Source organism: Bufo gargarizans, chromosome 1, assembly GCF_014858855.1.
Source record: "Bufo gargarizans isolate SCDJY-AF-19 chromosome 1, ASM1485885v1, whole genome shotgun sequence".
NCBI lineage: Eukaryota > Metazoa > Chordata > Amphibia > Anura > Bufonidae > Bufo > Bufo gargarizans.
This window is the reverse complement of record NC_058080.1, coordinates 576,374,530-576,392,413: the sequence shown is the minus strand read 5'-3', so window position 1 is coordinate 576,392,413 and position 17,884 is coordinate 576,374,530. Positions and strand designations below refer to the sequence as shown.

Here is a 17,884-nt window from a genome sequence, read left to right as displayed (position 1 = left end):
TTGGGGCAGTTTTGTTCAGTCAGGTGGACCTGGAACCTTGCTTACGTTTTTTCTCCCTGGGCCCTAATTCCTAGAGTACTGCAGAAGGTAATAACTGATCCTGTAACAGTAATACTGGTGGTTCCCTATTGGCTGAAGAGAAGTTGGTTCGCCGTCCTAAAGGAAGAGCCATGGAAAATACCTCTCCAGAAGGACATTCTATCACAGGGTCCCATCCTTTACCAAGATCTCAGCCTGTTCAAATTATCAGCATGGATCCTGAACGCGAGATTTTAAAGAGTAAAGGTCTTTCAGAAAAGGTTATTAATACTCTAAAATCTAGCAGAAAAAGAGTTACTTCAGCAATCTATCTCAAAATCTGGAGAAAATACTGCAGTTGACTGGGGACAAGATTCACCAATAAATTCTCCCCCAAGTATCGAGATTTTAGATTTTCTCCAGAGGGGCTGGATATGGGCCTCAGACCCAGTACACTAAAGGTACAGATATCCACTTTGGGTGCATGTTATGATACAGATCTAGTCAGCCATAGGTGGATAAGAAGATTTGTAAGAGCTGCTTCTAGACTAAGATCATCTATAACCCCAAGGATACACCAGTGGGATTTAAATCTGGTCTTGAAAGGTCTAATGAAATCTCCATTTACTCCCTTACAGGACATTTCAATGAAACATCTTACTTTCAAAGCTGCGTTCTTAAGAGCTATAACATCAGCTAGACACCTGGGAGAGATTCAGGCTCTCTCCTGCCGAGAACCCCATCTCTCTGTCTTTCCGGACAGAATAGTTTTGAAACTGGATCCGGGTTTTCTTCTGAAAGTCGTCTCAGATTTTCATAGAGACCAAAAAATCGTCTTCCCTTCTTTTCCTGAAAATGTAAAGAATTCATCTGAGGAACAATTCAAACTCCTGGATGTCAAGGAGACTATTATACAATACCGGCGACAAAAACAATTCAGAAAGGATGGCAATCTTCTTATTCAGTTTGCTGGTCAAAACAGGGGGATAAAAGCATCATAGGCCTCTATAGGTCGTTGGATTAAGTCAACTATATCCTGCTGTTACCAAATGTCAGGCCTTACTAGTCCCACAACTACAAGAGCCCACTCCACAAGAGCAATGGCATCTTCATGGGCTGAAAGAGCGGGTGTTTCCCTAGACAAAATCTGTAGAGCCGCCACCTGGTCTAATATAAATACGTTTATAAGACATTATTGTGTCTGCTTCTACTGATTTGACCTTTGGACAGAAGGTCCTGCAAGCAGTCTCCCTCCCTACTAAGTAATCTAATAGTTCTCATGGTTAAGTCTTCATGGTGGACGAAATGGAAAAACCGTAATTAGACTTACCGGTAATTCTGTTTCTTTGAATCCACCATGACTGCTCGTAAATTCCCCCCCGAGGTTATAAGAGGGGTTAGAGTATGAAGTAATACTCACCCACTTGGTAATTTATAAACACTGAGGGTGAGAGTGGGTGGTGGTCTTTTAAACTCTGTGTTCCTGCCCCTACAGAGGTCAAGGAGTCAATCTGATGGTTAAGCCGTCATGGTGGACTCAAGGAAACAGAATTACCGTAAGTCTAAGTTTTTTTGCAGTGCGGACTGAATCTTGTGGATCGCGGACCCAGTTAAGTGACTGTGCCTGTGCATTTTGGACCACTATTTAAGCTTGTGTGCATAAGCTGTTCTTGTAACTTCCACAGAAGTGAAAGGAGGATTCTGGGAGTGGTAGTTTCAGAATAGCTGGAGTGCCAGAGGTTGCTGATCTCTGCTGTAGACAAATAAGGCTAGGGCTACACGACGACATTTGTCGCACGACAATTTTTATAACGATAGTCTATGGTGTCGCACTGAAATGGATTTCTGTCGCAGTGCGACACCATAGAGTATCAATTTAAAAATTGTTGCGTGACATTGGTGCGACAAAATGTCACGCAACAAATGTGGCAGTGTAGTTCTGCCCTATTTGTTGCACGACTTATTGTCGTCGTGTAGCCCTAGCCTAAATGTACTCATTGAAACTGGAATACCTCTTTAAAATGGGAAAATGTGCACCAAAGAAACTTAGGGAGGTTATTTAAGACTGGCGTTTTAAGCTACTTTCACATCAGGAAAGCGCTTCAGTTGTGTCCCCATTCATTTTCAATGTGGACATAACTGAACTGAGTGCACAAGAATGCATTTCGTTCCGCTTGTTTGCGTTCCCATGCTGGACAGAAAAACGCTGCAAGCAACATTTTTGAGTGCATCATGGTTTACGGAACGATACGGATCCAGCATGGAACACACTGTAAGTCAATGGTGCAGGATCCGTTTTCTCTTACACAAAAGAAAACTGCTTACACTTGACTTACAATGGTTTTACAACCGGATCCGTTCATAACGGATACAGCCGGTTGTATAATCCTAGTGGAAGCGTATTTGCGGATCCATGATGGTTCCAGTGGCGGTAACTACATAACTGTGGCAAATCCACGACCAGTCTAAATTTCTGCTAGCTTCCTTGGTGGCGTAGATTTAGAACATTTTCTACGCCTAAAACAGACTTAGAAAATGATAAATAAAACGGGCCTGCAGACCCGTCCCCTTCCCTGGTCACGCCACTACCACTTTTTTTTAGACCTTGCGTGAGTGGGGAAAAGTAAAAAATAACCTTTGTGCCGCAATCTGTGACCGATATACGCTACAAAACTGGTTTATATCTGATAGTAAATTACCCTCTTAGACTAAGTTTGCACTTGGTATTAGTCATATTGTCTCCATGTTTTCTGAGGCTAGGCAGCTTTGCTTTATTGTCTGTGTCATCTTCCATCACCTCTGCACTAGGTTAAATAGAGCTTGGCCTGGAGAACCAGAGCGGCGGCACAGGATCTGTCAGGTAAGTAACTAAAGGGGTTGACTGGTTTCTTATATTGATGAGCTATCCTTAGGATAGGTCATGAGTATCAGATAGGTAGGGTCAGACTCCAGGCACCCCTGCCAATCAGCCCTTGTACGTTAAATCAGTAGTTCCCTTAAAGGGGTTCTCCTGGAATTAAGAAAATGAATATACTTAAATTACTTTATTATAAATATATTCTCAAATTCCTTTCATTATTTATAATGGCTCGTTTTCATTAGGGGAAACAAAATGGTCGCTGTCCTATTAGTTTGCACAAAACCTGTACTGATCACACATGAGGACAAGTTACTTCACAGCACTGAGGTAAAGAGCTGCCTCATCCTCCTCTCTGCTTGCCAGGGATTATGATCCTAAATACAGATGATAAGAACGTAAGGTGAATCTCTGGGGAATTTAGTTCATGAGGAGACATGAAGTACATAGAGGATGGACAGGACAGGCTGTGGTAATGGAGACTGTAAACAAGTGCTGCTGCTCATTATCCACACCTCACCCTCCTCTCATGTCTCCGCATCATCTTCATTCCCACAGAGATTTACCTGTATTCAGGATCATGATTCCTGAAAAGAAGAGCAGAGAAGAGGATGAGTCAGCTCTTTAGCTCAGTGTTCTGAAGTAGCTTGTCCTGCTGTGTGATTAGGACAGGTTTTGTGTGTACTGATAGGACGGCGGCCATTTTATTTCTCCTCATGATTGCTCCCCAGACAAAACGAGCCATTATAACTAATGAAAAGTATTTGTGAATATATTTATTTTAAAATAATATTTAAATTATTTTTTTATTCATTGATTTACACACAGTTTTTCCACTGAGTATATAACATGCATTGTGAAGTCACCGAGCAAGATTATTTCCACCAAGCACCCATATTTTCTGCAATATTATTTCTCAGTTTATCTTTTTAATTATCTCCTGAACTGTGTACTGTATATCAATAAAGGGGTTATTCCACATAAAAGTATTTATCACTGAGCCACAGGGGTCAGACTGGAGGGAACCTCAGCAGTCCAAAGAATGGAGGGTCCCCGGAGTGGTTGCACACATATCAGTCCACCGCTCTGTTCATTTTCATGGGACTGATAGGGCACTCTCTTCATCAGTCCCATAAAAATGAATAGAGTAGTAGACCGACATTCACACTATCGCTCCATTCAGAGAAGCGACTCTGGGACCCTCCATTCTTGGGATCACAGGCGATTCCAGAGATCAGACCCCTGTAACCTGTGGATACAGATGTAGCAGAACTAAAAGTAAAACATGAGTGTGTTATCTCGTGACAAAAAGAGTTGAAAACCATTGAAAAAGTCAATTAACATTTTCTTTACATTGTTAACTTAACGCATTAACCATTCATTTTAGCTCTGCTGCATCAGAAGGTAATAAGCACGGTTCATAGGATAACGCCTTTTAAAGGGGTAGTCTCCCCTCAGCAAATGGCATTTATCATGTAAATACAGTTAAAGAGGACCTTTCACTACAATAAAAAATCTAAACTAAGCATGCAGACATGGAGAGCGGCGCCCAGGGATCTCCCTGCACTTACTATTATCCCTGGGCGCCGCTCCGTTATCCCGGTATAGGCTCCGGTATCTTCATATGTTCGGCTCAACTGGGTGGAGCTTGCCGGCATCTCCTTCTCCCAGGCTGGAGTGCTGGTCAATCGCATCGCTCAGCTCATAGCCTGAGAGAAAAAAAAACTCTCAAGGTATGAGCTGAGTGCTGCGATTGGCCAGCGCTACAGCCTGAGAGAAGGAGACGCCGGCAGGCTCCACCCAGTTGAGCTGAACATATGAAGATACCGGAGCCTATACCGGGAGAACGGAGCGGCGGAAAAGAATAGGACATGTTCTATTTTTTTCGGGAGCCGCGGACTGGAAATGCAGATGCGGACAGCACAATGTGTGCTGTCCGCATCCTTTCCTTCCCCATTGAGAATGAATGTGTCACGGATGTAGTAGGGGAGAACACCAAAAGACAACAAGAAGGAAGGGGAAAGACACTAGGCCTCACCGCTAGGGAAGGAAAAGGGTCACCACCTATAAAACCCTGCTGCTGGCCCTAACTCCTATCCGTATGGGCACCTCTCGATGGTAGAGATGCCCATACACAGAAACCTAGAAAACACTGGTGACCCTCGGATACCCTAAAGGTAATGACAGGACAGAGACAACACGGTCCTTCCGAGGTGAAGGAACCAGCGTCTCGCTGAGGCCTAGTAAGTAACAATGGGGGGGATTCAAAACACAACAAGCGGAACACCCCTAACTTCTGAGGATGATGGATGAACAGGACGTCAACAAGAAACACACTCCAGCTCTTCCAAAACTAAATGAAGCTATCCAGAGTACGGAGTGATGGGTAAAGTCAGACTAAATAATGAGAGGTAACGGTCACATGATCCACACCTGAACAGGAGGTGTGGACATACCAGTAACACACAGACAAAGTGAAACCAAAAGAGGCAGTCAGATCACTCATCTGCAGTCAGTCTTTCAGACCTTCTAACACTTGTCACAGGTGTGACAAAATGGGTCCACACCTGTTCCGCAGAATTGCAGAACGGATGAGGAACCATTCTACGGATGTGTGAATGGACCCTTAGACAGGAGGATCAGCAAGCGATCCCTTCTGTCAATTACTTGCTCTCTAGTGGAGGAGACCGCTGCTATTACATGCAGCAATTTCCTCCGCAGCATGGGGAGGAGCATTCGCTATGTCTTTGCTCTTCCCCATACTGTCTAGTGGTTTGCCAACAGCAACTCGTTATTAGACAGCACAATCTGCCGTCGACAAGCGCTGATTTTTAATCGTGCTTAAATTGGCAGCCGTATTACACTGCAAGATAATCACTAATGAGCATTCATCAGCCGAAATATCGGCCAGTGTAATACAGCCTTTCCATCACATTACACTGCTCATTTCCAGAGGTTACAACCACCCTGCAATCCAGCATCAGTGGCCGTGCTTGCACACAATAGGATAAAGCATCGGCCTGTGCACACTCCCACAGTCCCAGCCACCAGAAACGTCAGTGCTTTTTTCCTGCTGGGACTGCAGGGTGGTTGTAACCCTTAGAAACCGAGCAGTGTATATTATGATGAAAAAATGAATCCAGCCAGCAAAGGAGGCAATATAGACAATCACAGTACATTAATAAGTGGCTTGTATTAACTTTCTCTACATGATAAATTCCATTTGCTGAAGTGAGACAACCCCTTTAAAATAAGCAAAAAAAATAAAAAAAAAAGATAAAAAAAGGCCGTTAGGTTACTAAACCAGAGATTGCTGCAGCCAGAGAGAAGATATCTTTGAAAACTGTCTTTGCAGCTGTGCCGTCCCAACAACTAGGGGGCGCCTCACCGATGATGCCTATCTCAGTCTTACCAGCTCTGTTCTAGCCTTCCAAGTGCATTGTCTTCATTTGTGATACTTTTTGCTAGAAAAAAGTGTAAAAATACATTTAACCTTTTTGTTTCTTGTGCAGAAACGTGAACATGATTTTGAGCTTTAGATATCACATTTTTCACAGTTGTAGACTGTAAGTAACTTTCAGAATTACGTGGCGTCCTATACTTCTTGTATGTGAAAAATGCAGTTGTGCTGTGTTTCATAAGTGACAGCAATAAATTTGCTTGGGCTACTTTCACACTAGCGTTTTTACTGGATCCGGCAGGGCTCAGCAAAAACGCTTCCATTACTGATAATACAACCGTCTGCATCCGTTATGAACGGATCCGGTTGTATTATCTTTAACATTGGCAAGATGGATACGTCCCCATTGAGTTGCATTGTGGGTCATGACGGATCTGTCTTGCTCCGCATTCCATGACGGAAAGAAAACCGCAGCTTGCTGTGGTTTGCTCTCCGGTATGGGAACGCAACTAATCAGAACGGAATGCTTTTTGGAGCATTCTGTTCAGTTTAGTTACGTTTTGTCCCCATTAACAATGAATGGGGACAAAATGGAAGCATTTTGCTACGGTATTGAGACCCTATCTCCATACCGGAAAATACAAATGCTAGTCTGAAAGTAGCCTTAGTTAGGACCAACCAATAAAACTAAAGAGAACTTCAAGGTTTTTTCCCAACAGATGAGACGCTACCAATGAGCTCCTATTTTTATACATTGCTCATTTGTTATTTATTGTTTTTCAGATTAATCCGTTTTCTGTAATGTCAACCATGTTTCTGCCTTGTCCTTTCTTGTCTTTACCAGCATGTCTGCTTGCATGTTACAGGCGGGGGCCAGCTCCATGTGGGCGTCTTGCTGTGGGTTGCTGAATGAAGTCATGGGTACAGGAGCTGTGCGAGGGCAGCAGTCGGGCTTTGGTGGAGCAGGCCCTTTTAGATTTGCACAGAATACCGACTTTTCACCATATCCTTCATCATCCTCTAACATTGTGTGTAAAGCTTGTGGACTGAACTTTACAGTCTTCAGGAAGAAGGTGAAATTATGCTCTGTGGTGTTTTATATCTGTGTCATACAGCTGAAAGCTGACATTTGTGTGGACTGCATATTTGTGAGAAATCAGGCTTTTTTTTTTTAGGGAATTTGCTGATTATAGCACATTGCAGATGCATCCCCATTACATATTTATTAGGGCATGCACAGAATGCATTTATATCTGTTAGGGACAAGGCATCTCAGGCAGACAACTTGAACAAACCTCTTGGGGTCCATTCACATGTCCGCAAAGTGGGTCCGCATCCGTTCCGCAATTTTGTGGAACAGGTGCGGACCTATTCATTTTCAATAGGGCCAGAATGTGCTGTCTGCGGCAAAGAGAAGCCAGGTCCCACAGACGTCCTCTCCTTTAGAACATCCTGTGGAGCATCACAATGCGCCAATAGTGAAGCACAGCTTTTTAGATCTCAAATAAAACTGCGCTAATATACTCACAAGCGCACGCATGTAACAGGCACGTCAAGTGAATTCAAGTCTCTTTCACTCTTCAATAATCAGCTCCTATGGTAATTATGGCCCTAGGAATAAAGTTCCTTCCATAGTCAAGTTACATCAGTAATCGTATATAAAAAGGGTTTATTGTACTCACAAGCGTATAAAACACAAATCCCGCGTCTTCATACATGAAGGAGACTTGAATTCACTTGACGTGCCTGTTACATGCGTGCGCTTGTGAGTATATTAGCGCAGTTTTATTTGAGATCTAAAAAGCTGTGCTTCACTATTGGCGCATTGTGATGCTCCACAGGATGTTCTAAAGGAGAGGACGTCTGTGGGACCTGGCTTCTCTTTGCCGCAGTAGGAGTGGTTATACCTGTGATTGGGAAAATCGAAATACGCACGGTCTCGCTAATCTACAAACGCTCTATGTGAATGAGACTCGCTGCAAATTCCATAGAAAATAACGGACTGGAATTACTGTATTTACTGATGTAGGAGAGAGGAGGATGGAGATAAGGAAACGGTAAGGAGTAAAGAGAGACCTGGTGACATTGAATATGGGAGCACAGTGGGATGTAACTGGACGCATAAGGCAATAAAAGTGTCTGTCACGCACACTAATTGTATTCTCATCTTAGATTTGCACTACGGGTGATATCTACATCATCTCTACTCAGAGAGTTATCACTGTGTTATCTGTGATGTTACATAGGACTGCAGGTGACATCTACTACATTATTTTTACTCAGAGACTTAGGGCTGTATTCACCTGCAGATGAGCACTGCGTTTGTCAGGGAGGGACAATCACTTGCCCGTCAGTGAGGGAGAGCTCTGCTATTAGATGCAGCGATCTCCTCCACAGTATGGGGTGGAGCGATCGCTAATGCCATTGCTCGTCCACATATAGAATCATTATTTGTTTGCAGCAGAGCGTGATAGACGGCACTATCTGTTTTGGCGCACATCTGCTTGTTTATTGGGTAATCGGCTGTGCTTTTACACAGGCAGATCATCGCTATCGATCGTTCTAACTAAGGGCTCTTTCACACTTGCGTTGCCCGGATCCGTCGTGTACTCTGTTTGCCGGATCCGGAAAAACGCGTAAGAACGCATAATTTTTTCTTTCCGGATGCATCTTTCCAGCTTTTTTGGTAAGATACTGATCCGGAAATCCTGAAGCCAACATCAAAGTTTTTTTTCCGGCTCCATCGTACAGATCCGGTATGGGGCCGGATCCATCGAAACAGCGGATCCATCGTGTACTGATGAGCGGATCCGGTATGTAAATTATTTCTTATCAGAAAATTTCTAGTTTGTTTTACAACTAATAAAATATGCAAGGGACAAACACACACAATACTCACCTCCAGGAGCTTCTTTCACGTCCTGTCTTCTCCCGTGCAGGCTGTCTAGTGGAAGTTTTCACGCCAGCCAAGCCCTTCCTACTTCCTGGCGCAGGCACAGACACAACTTCCGGATCCGTCGTTGCGTCGTAACAACTGAAGATGTTAGGACGGATCCGGCATAATACATTTCAATGGGCTATTATTCCGGATCCGTCGATGCAGCAAGTGTTCAGAATCTTTGACCGGAGCAAAAAGCGCAGCATGCTGCGGTATTTTCTCCGGCCAAAAAACGTTCGGGTCCTGAACTGAAGACATCCTGATGCATCCTGAACGGATTTCTCTCCATTCAGAATGCATGGGGATAATCCTAATCCGGCATAGAGCCCCGACGACGGAACTCTATGCCGGAAAAGAACAACGCAAGTGTGAAAGAGCCCTAATGCTTGTTAGGATGATCTATTCTGGCCGACCCTCTGCAAGTCTAATACAGCTCTTATCACTGTGTTATCTGTGTTACACAGGGCTGCAGATAACTCTTGCTTCCTCTAAATTGCTGTGTCCCTCAGCTTTTTATCTTGATGCCTGTAACATATCAATTTCCCCTTAGATAATTGTTTAATTAGTGGGCGTCTTTTGCTTTCATTCATCATCACACTGAAGGGGCCATGGCACTCCTCCGTGTTCTGCATCCCCTTCCTCTGTGTTCATGTGGCGGCATCAGGACGTGGAGCTCCTTTCACTGTAAGGCTGGGTTCACACCTGAGCGTATTCGATAAGCGCTGTTTACAGGCGTTTTTATGGTGTATTTTGGTGCGTTCTTGTATTTTGGAAACGCGCGTCGTACGCGCGTTCTTGCTATTGATCACAATGAAAAACAGAGGTGTTATGCGCGACAATACACCCCAAAGAAGCTCCTGTACTTAGGTGAGAGCCATGCCCATAGGGAAACATTGGTTTTTGCCTGTTGAGCGTTTTACAGCGCGTAGGAATGCGCTGTAAAACGCTCAGGTGTGAACCTAGCCTCATGATTGGTGGGGGACCTGGAGTTCGGAGCCCCATGATCAATATTGATGGTCTACACTCTGGATCAGCATTGCAAAACATCTAACCCTGTTGTTCAAAAAAAACAATATGAAAATAAAATGACCGAGTGGGTGGGGGGTTGTATGGTGAGCAATCTTGACTAGCCGCAGGAATGGGGTTTGCAGAGGAGGATGAGGTTGCGAGGAAGTAGCAGGAAGTGGGTGTTCAAACATTTGCCAGTCGTTTCTAGTTACACCCTTGACACCACCAATTTGTTGGTTTAGTGTACCAAAAAAGAAATTTTTGGGGTGTAAACTGTGCCAAGATTCTGGCACATTTTCAATAGTAAATCTGCCCTTTGCCTATCTGATAAGAAGCTGTCATTTACGTCCATGTACATCTAGAACTTATGACTGCTGGGTAGACAAAATAGTACAGACATCAATAGAAAAAATAAATAGTATTGCAAGAATCAGATTAGTGAGAGTAAGTGCATTATCATGGAGCCATGTTTCCATCAGGGTCTTATAATCAATGGATATATTACTAGGAGACTGGCACTCTCAACACATGGGGCCACACGGTTTTCAAGCAGATCACAATATTTATTAATAATACATAAAAGGTTAAAAAACTAAAATGAATTGAGCATAAACCAAAACGATTTTCTCAAAAGAATATCAATAATAACAAATGTGCAAAGATCATATATTTCCTTAATTTCTATCGATCATTCCTTCTATTCCTTCACAATTGACCACCTATAGAGAGAAATGGAAAAATAGCAGAGGAGAATAATGAGGGTAAAGGATCCTTCTTCTTCTCCTTTTAATAAGAGGAAAGGTCCGATGGAATAAATATTCCAATTGTAGTGAGCTTTCAATCAAGTGTTCCTTTTTATGTCTGATATAGACTTTCACAGTTTGGCAGTTCAAATATGCCTAGTAGTAACCCACTATGTGGGCTTACCTTTTCTTCATATGTGTCGATCAATCATTTGAATATTTTTATGTCTGATATAGACTTTCACAGTTTGGCAGTTCAAATATGCCTAGTAGTAACCCACTATGTGGGCTTACCTTTTCTTCAAATGTGCCGATCAGTCATTTGAATATATCGGGGTCCCTCTGAGAGCCGGCGTCCCGGCTGTTGCTCTGTTCAGCGTCCCACGTGGATTCAGAGACTCACTCGTCGCTCCGGAAGTGACGTATCGGCACTGAAGGTTTCGGTAGTTGTTCCTTTCTTCAGATTCAAGCTGTAATTGTTGCAACCGAATGGATTTAAAGTGCACTATTTTTCATATGATGTAAAGAGTTTCTTTTTATAAGTAGGTCATAATCAGATCTTTTGGTCAGATCACTGGACACCAAACGCGTTTCGGGGACGCTTCTCCCCTTCCTCAGTGGTAATGACTCTACTTCACTTTTAGTCGGGTTTTATACTCTTAATTGGAAAATTCAAAGATCAGACATGGAGTATATACCAGTATGGTTCCTTTCACTTTATATCATTTATTTTTGATTTCTTTATGTCAGGAAGGTGTCTTTTGTGTTTGTTTTTATCAGACATTCCATATCTTTAAAGGGGTTGTCCGGGTTCAGAGCTGAACCCGGACATACCGTTATTTTCACCCCGGCAGCCCCCCTGAGCCTAGCATCGGAGCATCTCATGCTCCGATGCGCTCCAGTGCCCTGCGCTAGATCGCACAGGGCACAGGCTCTTTTGTTTTTAATAACACACTGCCGGCGGTAACTTCCGCCCAGCAGTGTGTTCGGTGACGTCACCAGCTCTGAGGGGCGGGCTTTAGCTCTGCCCTAGCCGTTTTACTGGCTAGGGCAGCGCTAAATCCCGCCCATCAGTGCCGGTGACGTCACCGGGGTTCCTGTCAGCCCCATGGAGAGCCCGTTACGTCACCGGAACGCTGAAAAATGCCTTTGCCCTGCGCGATTTAGCGCAGGGCAAAGGAGAGCATCGGAGCATGAACTGCTCCGATGCTCATGTCAGGGGGGCTGCTGGGGTGAAAATGGAGGGCTGTCCAGGTTCAGCTCTGAACCTGGACAACCCCTTTAAATATTTTTCAATTTTTTATTATTTTTTCACTTGCGTTTTTATTGCGTTTTGGATGCGTTTTTTATTTGACACATCGTTTTTTGCCAAAAAGCTATAATTTTCCTCAAATAATAAAGTTCATGAAGGATTTTGTTGCATCAGCTTTCAATAAACTTTTATATTCTTTTTTGTCATAATTTTCAGAATCTGTTTATTTACTATCTAGTTAGATTATTTGTCATCATATGATGATAGTTAACATTCCTATCACCATATAAATCAATTATACATTATATAATAATGGAAAAATAAATATTTTAAAAAAATAAATATTTTAAAAAAATAAATATTTAAAAAAAATAAATATTTTTTAGAAAAAACAATATTTAAAAAGGTGAACTGCATATGTATAGTGTTTTTCATATTTATTTTAATTCCCAATCTTGGGAAAAGATATAAAATCCCAAGAATAATATTATCACAAATATGAGAAACAAAATCGACCCATTTTTTGTTTGATTTATCCAATGTCTTTGGGAACCCATGTACTGTGAATGGTCCGAATAAGATACCATGTTGAGGGATATATATACAGATATTCCTCAACATTGGGAATTAAAATAAATATGAAAAACACTATACATATGCAGTTCACCTTTTTAAATATTGTTTTTTCAAAAAAATATTTTTTTTTTTTTAAAATATTTATTTTTTTAAAATATTTATTTTTCCATTATTCTATAATGTATAATTGATTTATATGGTGATAGGAATGTTAACTATCATCATATGATGACAAATAATCTAACTAGATAGTAAATAAACAGATTCTGAAAATTATGACAAAAAAGAATATAAAAGTTTATTGAAAGCTGATGCAACAAAATCCTTCATGAACTTTATTATTTGAGGAAAATTATAGCTTTTTGACAAAAAAACGCATGTGTCAAATAAAAAACGCAATAAAAACGCAAGTGAAAAAATAATAAAAAATTGAAAAATATTTAAAGATATGGAATGTCTGATAAAAACAAACACAAAAGACACCTTCCTGACATAAAGAAATCAAAAATAAATGATATAAAGTGAAAGGAACCATACTGGTATATACTCCATGTCTGATCTTTGAATTTTCCAATTAAGAGTATAAAAACCGACTAAAAGTGAAGTAGAGTCATTACCACTGAGGAAGGGGAGAAGCGTCCCCGAAACGCGTTTGGTGTCTAGTGATCTGACCAAAAGATCTGATTATGACCTACTTATAAGAATAAACTCTTTACATCATATGAAAAATAGTGCACTTTAAATCCATTCGGTTGCAACAATTACAGCTTGAATCTGAAGAAAGGAACAACTACCGAAACCTTCAGTGCCGATACGTCACTTCCGGAGCGACGAGTGAGTCTCTGAATCCACGTGGGACGCTGAACAGAGCAACAGCCGGGACGCCGGCTCTCAGCGGGACCCCGATATATTCAAATGACTGATCGGCACATTTGAAGAAAAGGTAAGCCCACATAGTGGGTCACTACTAGGCATATTTCAACTGCCAAACTGTGAAAGTCTATATCAGACATAAAAATATTCAAATGATTGATCGACACATATGAAGAAAAGGTAAGCCCACATAGTGGGTTACTACTAGGCATATTTGAACTGCCAAACTGTGAAAGTCTATATCAGACATAAAAAGGAACACTTGATTGAAAGCTCACTACAATTGGAATATTTATTCCATCGGACCTTTCCTCTTATTAGAAGGAGAAGAAGAAGGATCCTTTACCCTCATTATTCTCCTCTGCTATTTTTCCATTTCTCTCTATAGGTGGTCAATTGTGAAGGAATAGAAGGAATGATCGATAGAAATTAAGGAAATATATGATCTTTGCACATTTGTTATTATTGATATTCTATTGAGAAAATCGTTTTGGTTTATGCTCAATTCATTTTAGTTTTTTAACCTTTTATGTATTATTAATAAATATTGTGATCTGCTTGAAAACCGTGTGGCCCCATGTGTTGAGAGTGCCAGTCTCCTAGTAATATATCCATTTTTTGTAACTGTGAAGGGTGAGTCACTCACAGACTAGAGCACCTCATAGTGGCTGCAAGTGGGTGTAGCTATTTCCTATTTAATACTCTTTTCTTATAATCAATGGCCTATGGATCACTGGTAACATTGATCAAATAGGAAGTTACGGTTATCAGTGGTCTATGAAAATGTACATGCATCAATGGATCAATAAGGGGAAACCAAGACATATATTTAGATCCAAACGTTGACAGCATGCACCTTTTTGTTTTTCAGCATGTCTGTTGTGACTGCAAAAAAGACTTTTGTTCAGTGTGCTCAACACTTCAAGAAACCCTCAGGCGTTGTAGTACTTGTCATTTACTACAAGAAACAGCATTTCAGAGGCCCCAGTTAATGAAGCTGAAAGTTAAAGACCTACGTCAATACCTAACGCTAAGGAACATCCCTACCGAGAGCTGTCGGGAGAAGGAAGACTTGGTGGAGCTGGTGCTCTGCCACCATGGTTCTTGTCCTGAGGAGGAGATGGACGTTAGCACAGAAAGCACTACACGATCGCAGTCTTCTGCCTTCTCATTCTTCTCTGCTCTCTCAGCACCTTCATCTTCCACATCTTCATCTCAGGGAGAATTATCAGACAGAAGTGGAAGCATGGGAAGTGGCTCGGCATCCCAGGTACCAGGAGCCTTGACACATGGGCAGTTGCAGTGCTCATTGGGTTGTATATTTGCCGTTTATCCCCAGGAATGCTGATATAATAATTTAAAGAGGGCAAATCGAAGCGAACATCTCTATATACATTAGGTAGTCGATCGGGTGTAGGTTTGGCCAAAGTTCACCTAATATGTATGGGCAACTTTAGACCTACCCTACTTTGAGCCATGCAGCCAGATGTGCTTTATTAAAGGTGAAGTGTGATAGTTGGGATTGGGCCAAGCAGTGAGATAAAGTAGACTGCTCTGCTGCTGAATAAAGGGGTTGGCCAAGATTTTTGTATTGATGGCCTATCCTCAGGATAGGTCATCAACATCTGATTTTTGGACATTCAACTCTCACCACCTCAGCTGATCAGCTGTTTGGAGGGGTTGAGGCGCCTCAGTGAGCCCTGTGACCTCCTCTTAGCTTACCAAGCACAGCACTGTACATTGTATTGGGGCTGTGCTTGGTATTGCTGCTCAGGCCCGTTTACTTGTATGATACTGAGCTGCACATAGGCCGTGTGACTGATGAACATGACCTCACTGGCCTAGGAAGAGGCCGCAGTGCTCGCCAGAGTGCTGGTGCCTTTTGAAATAGCTGATCGTGGGGGTGCTGGGATTCGGACCATCACCGATCAGATATTGATGAACTATCCTGCTCAGCATTGTAATCGGCAGCTTTTAACACCTGAATGGAAAGCATATAATAGGTTCAGTCTTGCTGAGATTTGTTTCATTCCATCACGATTCTCTCATTTTCTTCATTAAACATTCAAAAGCACTAAGAAAGTGGTAGGTAATGGCCTTTTTTAGCTAAGATTGATGAGCAGCAAACTCAGCATGCAGTTATGTAAATGATTACAGGTGCGGTCTGATTAGATATTGAGGAACATTTACCATGATTTTTATGCCATTATTATGGCATGAAAAAAAATTGCAAATTATGCACCATAATTTGTGACTTTTTAAGCTTCTTGACACTTTTTTCTGAAGTGCCAAGAAAATGGGAGGGGCTTAGCGTGGGGGGCAGGGTTTTGCGCTGCCCACTGCATTTGCTATAACTTTGGCCAGAAAGTGGCAGAAGTTGTAACTAAAGTCTGCCCCAGCCTTTAACTGCCACTGACTTGAGTATCTGGGGCAGGGCAGGGATGCGCCTGATTTGTTAAGAGGCATTTGGCTTTTAATAAATTAGGCGGATCTCATGCAAGTGCAGGGAGATCAAGGCTGGCTTGTGGGTACACCAGTCTTTATTTCTCCACCAATTGATCTTGCCACAAGAGGTTATAAAAGTGCGTCCCCGGCTGCCCTATACAAGGCTCCAAGATCACTGAACAGAGAGAAGCAGAACGGTCATGTTGACAAATTGCCCGCCATCTAGGCTTTTCGGACCAAGCTGTTAGGAGGTGTTGGGAGCAGTGGTTATGTAAGGGCACACACACAGTGCAAACAGGCTCAAGACGGCCATACAGACCACCAGTAGAGAGGATCTACTGACAAGCACAATCGGCTCCCACAGGTTCACTTTCATTACACACCCCTGTCTCTGCACATTTCTAAGCACTCTGCAGAAGGAAATTTGGTGTCATGGCTCCCATTATGTGTTCTGCCATTAACGGCCAGCCACCATTACCTTTGTTTGCAGTGGTGTCATGAATGAGAAATCTGGACTGCTATGGACTGGAACAGTATAGTCCTTAGCAACGAATCTAGGTTCTGTTTGGGATCCCACGATGGTCTGGTTTCAATATGGAGGCCTTATGGTGAGTGCTTCAATCCTGCCTTTGCTGTGGAGCAACACATTGCCCCAACTGGTGTGATGAACTGGGGAGCCATCACATTCCACAGTGTTCCTCAGATCACCCCTAGGGGTGACCATTTAACATCACACAGCAAGGGTTTCCCCGTAATTTCTCCAACATATTGCAACACTTCCTTGGCCTGCCCAGTCGCCAGATTTATCGTCAGTCGAGCATTTATAGAATGAAGGTGGATGCTAGCTAACCTGTACCAGATGTACAGGCCCAGCTGCAACTGCCACAGGATACTATACAGAACCTGTATGCCTCCATGCCCTACCGGGTCCTAGAGGATCCTTTCAATTGTACAGTTTTCCCCAATATCCTTTTGCTTTATTATTGTAATTGCTTACATATGCTGGGTCCTTATATTTGATGAGGCAGTCAGTGACTATACTTCTCTGTAACATATTTCTTTGATGCTTATGTTTGTATTTGTTTCCAGGGAACAAGTGAAACCATATCTATAACATCTGATACAGAAACTCCAGAACTGCAGGTGAGTAATGCTGGCCATTACCAGTACAATACAAGGGAGAAGGAAAATGCAACTGGCTTTAGAACTACTTGTAAAAGATTTATAATTATTCTCTATCTACCTAATGTGGTGGTTTCCACACGTTAGACAAATTCTTCACAATTGATGTGCTTTACTATTATTATTTTTCCTTGTCATAAACTTCTTTCTCGTCCATATTCATTGAGGGACACAGGAACCTGTATAGCTATGTCCTCTAGGAGGCGTTGACACTAGTAAAAGCTGTTAGCTCCTCCCCTGGCAGCTATACCTCCTCCAGCCTGGAGAGAGCTTCAGTTTTTTCTAGTGTCAATAGGAGGCAAGACCTCCCTGCTCTGCAGGGATCTCCTGAAGATTTTTTTTATTTTAGTTTATTTTTTTCCTTCTTTTTCAGATGGGGAAACAGTGGTCGCCTCGCCTCCCTGTTCTCCCGGGGTCGAGCTGCGCCAGTGCTGGTCACCCGCACTGCTGCCTCCCCCACAGAAGAGGAAAGAGAAGAGAGTTGAGTACACAGGACTAGGAGAGTATGTTAACCCGCCTCGCCTTCCCTCACTCTTGGTGGTATTAGTATTCAACAACCAGGTGCATACTTATGCCCTGAAGCTATTTCCAG

General features: G+C 42.5%; 1 protein-coding gene across 3 annotated transcripts in view; it reads left to right on the top strand.

Annotated features, from left to right (window-relative positions):
- The window catches only part of RNF34 (ring finger protein 34), a 49,784-nt gene that overhangs the window by 16,100 nt on the left and 15,800 nt on the right, over nucleotides 1–17,884 (top strand). Inside the window, exons 2-5 of one of the 3 annotated variants that reach the window (XM_044290554.1) lie at nucleotides 6,388–6,441; nucleotides 7,142–7,348; nucleotides 14,537–14,935; nucleotides 17,200–17,253. In XM_044290554.1, coding sequence (XP_044146489.1) covers nucleotides 7,157–7,348; nucleotides 14,537–14,935; nucleotides 17,200–17,253 — 645 coding nt within the window. In that variant the 5' untranslated portion in view covers nucleotides 6,388–6,441; nucleotides 7,142–7,156. Of the gene's footprint in view, nucleotides 1–6,387; nucleotides 6,442–7,132; nucleotides 7,349–14,536; nucleotides 14,936–17,199; nucleotides 17,254–17,884 lie in introns of those variants that run through there. The other 2 variants (XM_044290547.1, XM_044290541.1) reach the window with 2 other exon arrangements.